The sequence below is a fragment of the Macadamia integrifolia genome, chromosome 2 (assembly GCF_013358625.1).
Source record: "Macadamia integrifolia cultivar HAES 741 chromosome 2, SCU_Mint_v3, whole genome shotgun sequence".
In the NCBI taxonomy this organism is placed as follows: domain Eukaryota; kingdom Viridiplantae; phylum Streptophyta; class Magnoliopsida; order Proteales; family Proteaceae; genus Macadamia; species Macadamia integrifolia.
The window spans coordinates 6,373,433-6,382,286 of NC_056558.1; the positions used below are offsets into that span (position 1 = coordinate 6,373,433).

The following is an 8,854-nucleotide window of genomic DNA, read 5'->3' on the forward strand; positions in this document are numbered from 1 at the left end:
TTTCTTTTTTCTATTAGTTATCAGTGATGGAGAGCAGGTCAAGTTTTCGTATAAGGTCCACTCTTATATGATCTTGATTCATGAAAGGAGAAGTCCTATGATAAATACTATGTGTGGGATAAATATTATTTAAGAACTTGATCCACATTCTCAATGATGTGTTTATCTAATTTAGCTCAACCTCGATGGAGAAAAAAAAAACAGAAGTATGATCTCAGTAGCTCAATAGTTAGCAGTGAAGGCTAGAACTGATTTTAATGGTATTCGCCTTACTTGGCTTTAATATATTTTTTTTAACACCTTCACATTCTACCGCCTCTCAGAGAGCTCTTGATGAAAATGACCTGAGAAGCCCCCCCTCTCTCCCTTCTGATTAACCACCTACTCACTATCTAGAACTTCCCCCCCCCTTGATTTAGCTAAAAGAATCTAACATGAGGCATAGGGTATGCCTAAAGACATTTAAATTTTTATTATATTTTCTTTTTCTTCAGTAAAAAAAAGATGAATACGAAAAATTTTGAATGTAAATGAAAGTAACTTACTGATGTTCATATAACCTTTTCCCATAAAACTATATAAGTCATCTCTCTCTTTCTAACAATTTTTCATTCACTTCCATCGTATACCTTTTATAAATCTAATTTTGTTGACCAATGGAACTCATTTCACAGGATGAAAATGCTCTCATGCTTTGCTCAGGTCAGGAGAGGGCATGGACCACCTGGAAATATGTGGAGCCTACCCCTTTAAATGTTTCTGATATAGGATACCCTTTTTAAGACATGGGCAAAGCATGAGTACCAAGAGGGCCAATCAGAGTATTTATTCACAAATTATAAAACAGATAATTCTGACTTGCAGGTTCCTTTCTATTATTATCCACCACAAATATTTGGCCATTAAAGGGAGATCAAAGTAGTCGCGGTTAAAATAATCCCAAATAATAATTTGGGATTCTAGCCAAATAATTCTTCTAAATATCTTCTAAATGTTTAATTAGAGCCACAACCAATGGTTTGTGACACAAAATACAATGAAACCTTACACCAAAGGCAAGGTTTTCTCTCATTTGGAGAGAGAACTCTTCAATCTTTGTCCAAGTGAAAGTTTGGTTCATTTACTCATATTGGTTTTATATGTGTCACCTACTATATATCTATCGGGGGAGAGTTTTCTAAGAGCGCATAGGAAAACTTCAAAGGGGGTAAGTTTTTACCTTTCATTGGGGGCGGAGCGATTATTTCACCCCTTCCCGTGTCTGAGCACAAGTGTCACACTCTGAAACGTAGTTCTTCTTTTCCATATTTATGTATAGCCACAGATTCATCCAGTGGTCCATTTCGTACTAACGTGGACAGAAGTAGACTACACGTACCAATACATGATATCCCAACATTATATTCTCTCCATTTACTTCCCTCTCTCTATACCACAAATCCAAAATCCATTCTGTGATAATAAGCATTCATACGAGGAATGTTAAAAAGACATTCCAACAGCCCAATTTAACACTTTCGATTCACAACCACAGACTTCTCTTTCATGCTTATTCAAACAAGGCCCTACTGTCTCTCTCTGAATCTGTTTCTTCTCTATTTAAAGGTTTCTCTTAATGTGTTTGTGGTGGAGAAAGAAGGATGGGAACCATGAAGAACTCTTCCAAGTTCAGTCTACTGGAAAGCCAAGGCTGTGACTCAAGTATTGCAATTCCAGCTAAACTCATTACAGCTACTGAGTGCTTCGAAAAGAAAGAACAAGCATGGTAACTATACTATCAAAACTAGATATTTTTTTTTTTTAATTTAAACACATCATAAATAGGTTTTTTTGTCAGTTTTTTCTTGTTATAAAGTTAGTTGCTTCCTAGATGATAGACATAAGCACAATGGTAAGCTTGCTTCATTACTACTTATTGGTCATGGGTTTAAGTCAAGAAAGAGCCTCTCCATATTATAATCTCTCCCGACCTTGAAATGGCAGGAGCCTCGTGTACTGAGTACACTATTTTTTTAATGTTAGTTGCTTCTCATTTTCTTGATCCATCTTTGGTGGCCTTATGCAGGTTTGTGACTTCCAAAGTCCCAACAGATCTGACAGTTCAAGTTGGAGACATCACCTTTTATGCCCACAAGGTAACTAGAATATAAGAATAGATTTGACTAAGTATGCAACTGAAAGAATTTTTAACAATAACAGGACCAGCTGAGCTGACCCAGCACTGGGCGATTCACTGGGTCAGCTGGTCTAAAGGACCAAACAATTGATGAAGCCTTTAGATCTATAAATGAGTCATTTTTGCAGGTCGGTGGTCTTCACTATTTTGAAAAAAACCAAGCCAACACGGCTGATGAAACCGGTTGACCCACCATCCAACCTTAGAACAGAATGGATCAAGCATTGTTAAACCATTATGCCCCAGCCGCTCAGACCCGTTGAACCAGTTGACCCTAGAGCTGCTACAGGTCGTCCAATCTATAAAAGCCAATCCAGATTCACCTACCGCGGATTAACCTAATGGTCCAGCCCCAAAGCCTACACTTGAAATGTGAGCGGAAGGATGCTTATTGCCAACGATAATAAGGCTAAACAATATGGTATTACAAACAGGGCCCAATACCCCTAGATGGCTCCAGCTTCTCTTGATGGCCCAGATTCATCCATGTGACATTTCTGTTGATGCTCAAATTTTGTGTACTAATAGTCCACATCATCTTATCAACCTGATAACTCTTATGCTTATTCAAATTATATGGGAGAAGGTTAGGCGCGCCGCTAGCTTCCTTGGAGCTAGGGATCAAACCATTGAAGGGGACCAGGATACAAGGGTATGGGAGTATTTTCCAAAGGTGAAGGAGAGATGGGGAGATAGTGACACAAGCTAGGGGTGAACCAAACCTTGTCCCATGTGGAAATATAAAGTTCCAGAATAGGTTAAATATTGAACTTGGGTATTGTGTTTATGGGAAAAAAAGATTCCCACAGCAACAGTGTTGGGATTCTTTCCACACCCTCTCATATCACTAACACTACGTCCTCGGTGAGAAATTCTACTTCACTATCAATGAAGAATAGGGTTATAGAGCTCGTTTTCACACCTCTTAGAATTGCTTATAGAGAAAGTAACTCTTGCTACAAATATATAGCGAAAAACCCTAATATCGAAAAATATAAAACTACCCTCAAATAAAAAATTCAAGTGGGAGCTGCGCTATGCATAGGGACCTCTTGCCCCCTTGCAACCCCCACAACCCACTTACGGAAAGCAAGATCGCTGTTCTATCAGGGGGACTAAACCAGTACTCCCTGTGTTAAATTGTGATGAAATACAAGATATCGTACACCAACACTCCTCCTTGACCTTGCAGGTCCCCCATTGACAAAACCAATTTCCACAAGATGATTGGTGTGGCGTGGGAGATTTCCCCCCCATGCCAACAGCCTAGGGATCGTTGCCCTTTGTGGGTAAAATACAGTACTGACGGAACAACAAACTTGACATACGGCAGATCCACAGGGTGCATAGTCATCCAACAGTGGGTCCCCCAAGACCACCTCCACATGGCACAAAAGTTGTGGAACTGGCTAGCCGGTTGAACCAAATGCCTCAACCCAAATCGAGTCTAACCCAACCTCAGATCTGCATTTTCCAACCTGAACCCCAGCCCAGCAAGAACCAGGTTGAGCCAGTTGAAGGCTTGAAGCTAGGGCTGCCCTTGCCCATGTTGCACTCTTCAACTACTTAATTTCCTTGCAACTCCTAGTTTTGTTTAATGGATCTTTTACCTTATGCCTCAACAGCATCCATTGACTTCAAGAAGCGGCTATATCAATAGACTCGATCTGCAGTCGACTTCTAAATCGAATTTCGATAATGATATCAAGCTTAACAATTTCCCTGGTGGATCAGGGACATTTGAGATCATTTTAAAATTTTGCTATGGTCTCCCCATAGATCTGACTCCAACAAATGTAGCTCCACTAAGATGTGCATCAGAATTCCTGGAGATGACTGAAGAGTTTGAAGATGGCAACCTCATCTCCAAGACTGAGGCTTTCCTCACATTCATAGTCCTCTCTTCTTGGAAGAACTCCATTACTGTCCTCAAATCTTGTGAGTCTCTCTATCCATGGGCTGAGAACCTCCAAATTATCAGAAGGTGCTGTGACTCCATTGCCTGGCAAGCCTCTAGAGACAATTTGGCAAATGGGGAATTTACTGATAATGAAAGATGGTGGTTTGATGAAGTGTCAACCCTTCGCATTGATCATTTTGTTAGGATTATAACTGCAACAAGAGCAAAAGGAGCAAAACCAGAAGTTATCGGTGCATGCATTATGTACTATGGAGAGAAATGGTTGTGTGGCATGGGTTTAGGATTAACAGACCATGGTAAGGGATCTGGAAGGCATGAGCTGCAATTGAGTATTCTGAGTGGAAAGAGGCAAGAAGGAAGTCCAGGCTACAATAAGGAGCAAAGGGTGTTAATAGAGAGCTTAATAAGCATTCTTCCACCTGAGAAGGAAGCTGTCTCATGTAAGTTCCTGTTACAGATGCTAAAGATGGCAACAGTATATTCAGCTACTCCAGCACTAGTATCAGAGCTCGAGAAGAGGATTGGAATGGTGTTGGAGGATGCCAATGTGAATGATCTTTTGATTCCAAACTACAGAGGTGGAGATGAAGAGAAGCACTCACAGTAAGTATTCATAGTTAAACCTTTTTCTCATTGCCACCCCTATAGGCTTCTTATATTCCGTCAGAACAAACTATTGAATAATATCTCTAACTAAAAGGATTTGATGCGGACAATTTTATGAATAAACTTACCGTAAGAAGCCCTCAATCTGGAGAATGCACCATGCACGACATTGAGACAGTTCAAAGAATTGTGGAGTACTTTTTGATGCATGAACAGCAAAGGCACCAACAAAATTCTGAAAATTCACAAGTTGGCAAGTTGTTAGACAATTATTTGGCAGAGATTGCAAGAGACCCAAATCTTACCATCTCCAAATTCCAAGTTCTTGCTGAAGCCTTGCCTCCAGGTGCACGAGCATGTGATGATGGTCTTTACAGAGCCATCGACACCTATCTCAAGGTAACCTATCTCTCATTCCCTAACGCCACCTTGAACCTTTAATTCTTTCTGGTAGTCAACCTTGTTTCACTGAAAGTTAGATATGTCTTGCATCTCCACTGTAAACCCACTTACACATTCTTATTGTCTGATCTTCTCACAGACTCATCCTTCAACAAATGAACATGATCGGCGGAGGTTGTGCAAATTAATGGACTGTGAGAAGCTGTCACTCGATGCATGCATGCATGCAGGACAAAATGATCGGTTGCCCCTCAGAACAATCATCCAGGTAACTTTCAGATATATTTCCAAGTCAGCACTACGATCAGTCCACCTAGGAGATCAAATACACCTAAAATAAACTTGATTAATGGTAATTTGCAGTGTTTTGCAAAAGTCAAACACTGTGATTTTTCATTTGTCCCAAAGAACAGAGACAAATCAAAGTTGTTCATGAACTGCATCAGTTCTTGCCATGGATGGAAGGACACTGGGATCCATGAAATGGTGGGAACTCCCTACAAGTGAACCAATCCACAACAATGAGAATGCTAGAACACCCATGTCCATCAGATCAATAAGATAACATCTTAGGTTGGTAACACACTTTTTTTTGGGAGGGGGTGTCCATCTTCTTTCCCAAGTAATGAATACTTGGAAACATGTTGCTTTCCCATGTGAAAAGGAATGCCTCACAGGCATGTCCCCTTCGAAAGAGCACATTTATATAACAGACAGAACCTGGATTTTTTTTTTCAAACTACACTTTCATATGACCAAAATAACCTGGACAGACTAGAGATAATGCATCAGTGGTCCAAATTACCATTTCTTAGCTGAGAAAGAAGGTGAGACTTGCAGGTGTTGTTCTCAGAGCAATTAAAGGTGAGGGCAGCAATCCACGAAAAGAAGCCAGTTCCAGATGAGATCACTGAACAGGAGAATCGTTGGTCATCTGCAGAAAAGGAGATTGAGAGCACCAAAGCAGAACTAGGAATGGTCAAGACAATGCTGCAAGAACTGCAAAAAGATTACTCTGAACTGCAACAGGAACTTGAGAAGCTCAACATCAAGCAAAAGAGTGCGTCTAGTTGGAGTTATGGATGGAAGAAGCTCAAGAGTTCCACTTTTTTCCATGGGAAAATAGACTCTGACACAACTAGAGATGAGAATCACAGTCAAACCCCAACTGGTAGCAAAGTAAGTCGCCAAAGAAGGCGATCCATCTCCTAAAGTCACCGACACCATCTATCCTACAAAAATACAAACCCTGCAGAAAATCATAGACACCATCAGAGTTTACTTCCTCTTCCCGGTTGAAGTTGGTTTCCTCCAAGACCTTGAAGCAAATCCATCAGACTCTGCATAAATCATATTGCCTAAATATTGGGTTTTTGTTAGTTCGCCTAAATATCAGGTTATTGTTGGTAGTGTCTCATGACATTTTTAATCCTTCAGACCTTGCAAGCTCATTCAGTGTGTCAATTTTTCCTTAAATCATCCTGCCTTCATATACTGTGGAACACCTTTTTCCTTAAGTAGGCCTACAGAGAAGAAATAAGAGTTCATCAACTTTCTTCAATACAAAGTCAGCATTTTCTAAAAGGTGAAAACAGACCCATTGTCAACTGCGAACTTCCAGAAACAATGCCAGATATTCTTGTCATACATTTAGGGCACAGCAAACAACTGTCTATCTTGGCAAAATAGATTCAGCTTATGGATTGGCATAACTTAATTTTTCTAAGGGAAAATAATCAGAATGCTGCCCAAACAGCCCCAAGAGGCCAAGACACTGTGATATTTATCTTGAAAAATAAAGGAGGGAGTATTCAACTTGGAAATTACAACAATAATATTCAAGAAGAAGAGCTACTTCCAAACTAGAACACTGCACAGTCCAAGTCCCTAAGCTCTATCACATATGGGCTCCGGCTCCTCTCCAATACTTTGCTTTAGCAGTCGTCTCCAATTAAGATTAGGAGGAGATGACATGTCAATACAATTGAAATGGCTTGGATCAAAAGCTTAAAAGAAATATTTTGTAAACTATAATTTTCTACAACATAAGGGGCTTTTATTTACTAAAATTTTAAAATAATTCGTCTCCCTCCTACTGTCCGCTTGCAACGGTGAAGCACGGCTCCCATCCCTTGTCTTGGCGAAATATGGCTCTGCATCACTTCTATTCCAATAGCACCTCATATGACCTTGATTTATTGGTGTTGCTGTTGTACTCTTTGAGGATTGAGCAATCTAGGTTCAGAAATGTAGGAGCTAGTGTTCGGAGTTTTTGAGAATCTTCAGAAACAAGAAAATGGTCAATACTGAGTTGGGGGCTTCATTTTCTCCAGAGTCATTTTGAGCAAGGATGGGTTCTTAGGGATTTCCTTCATCTTCTTCATCCCCTTCTTTTACCTTTTTCACTCTTGCATCTATAAACAAAAGCGAGCATTCACTGCAGCAGTCAAAGCTAGAAATGGTAACGATGACTGTCAACAACAGCAACAGGGAATAAACCAGAACTATATGACACCTGATAACAGGGAGGTTTCTCTTGTCTCTGTTTTGTGGTGTTGTTTGGGCTTTGAAGTTCTTAATAATGCAATTAACTCTTTTTCGCTTTGTTTTACTCTCTGTTTTCCCATCTCTACCCTCCATTATGGCAATTCAAGCTGGGATCAGACTGAGATTCTTGTTTTGGAAAGAACAGGAGAACAGTGATGTTGGTTCCCATGGAAGGATCGTGCGCATGAACAAAATCTGTCTGCAGATCGAGTCTTATATACATAAAAGGCATATGGCCAGTTAATAGTTAGCTCACAGGTCCCCATATCAAAGAAGCACAGAGCCTTCATTTTCATGCCAGGTGCAGGGGTCTTTCCTTTTCTAGATGCAGAATTTAAAGTAAAAGTTACAGATTAAATGATATCTAGATCACAACGAAGAATATATGACAAGAATAGTAGGATCACTTTTCAGGGATTGTATCCAGAACAAGTTACTTACAAAGAGTTGTGTGGACAAATGTTTAGAAGAATTATCAAGTTTTAAGCAACCGTTGATCATAGCAAATATGTTCTTGCAGAAGGAACAGGCAAACTTAGCTTTTGGAGTGAATATGATTAGACCCTTGAATCAAAAGTACATTAGAGGTTAGTAGTAGTAAAACTATTTAATGCTGAACTTTTCAATTGGTATGAGAAGTAAAAAGATCTGAATCAAAAAATCCAATCAAAGGAAGTACTGTTTCATTAACTGACTTTCTTTTATCATTTCTTTTTAATGGAAACTATAAGTTGAATCCCACCCCCCCCGCCCCCCCGCAAAAAAAAAAAAAAAACCCTTTGTGGTCAAATCTTAAGAAGATGAGTGGTAACTGGTAATGAAGACCAATCAAACATGTGCAGGGAGGGAAGAGAGAGTTTAGGAATTAAAAAGAGACTCGACCAATTTATATAGCTATGAAGCACCCAACCATGAACAACAATAACAATTGTCAAGAAAACCAAATAACTTCTGAACTTATCCCTACACCCACACTTGTGTAGCCCCCCTTTTACATCCATACAATCAAAAAGAAATATTATTGAGAAATTTGATGGAGAATTCATAGATTTGATAATTGGAATTCTTGGATTTGATTATACTACTTACACATGCAATTGCAAATCCGCATATGTGATTGTAAAATGAGGGCGTGACGAAAGTAAATCATTTATAGACATAAAGTGTATATAGAACAGAAAATAAAACAAATAAACCATTGT

The 8,854-nt window shown here is 39.4% G+C and overlaps 1 protein-coding gene across 2 annotated transcripts; it reads left to right on the plus strand.

Annotated features, from left to right (window-relative positions):
* The first annotated feature begins 1,609 nt into the window (after positions 1-1,609).
* LOC122091469 (BTB/POZ domain-containing protein DOT3) lies at positions 1,610-6,752 on the plus strand. 2 transcript variants are annotated; one of them, XM_042661443.1, is made up of 6 exons: positions 1,610-1,765; positions 2,066-2,135; positions 3,802-4,700; positions 4,838-5,102; positions 5,245-5,373; positions 5,946-6,752. In XM_042661443.1, exons 1-6 carry the CDS (start codon positions 1,641-1,643, stop codon positions 6,315-6,317), a joined length of 1,860 nt encoding a protein of 619 aa, XP_042517377.1. In that variant the 5' UTR covers positions 1,610-1,640; the 3' UTR covers positions 6,318-6,752. The 2 variants fall into 2 exon arrangements, with proteins under 2 accessions (XP_042517377.1, XP_042517385.1); XM_042661451.1 differs by having other exon boundaries at positions 4,841-5,102.
* Positions 6,753-8,854: the final 2,102 nt, after the last annotated feature.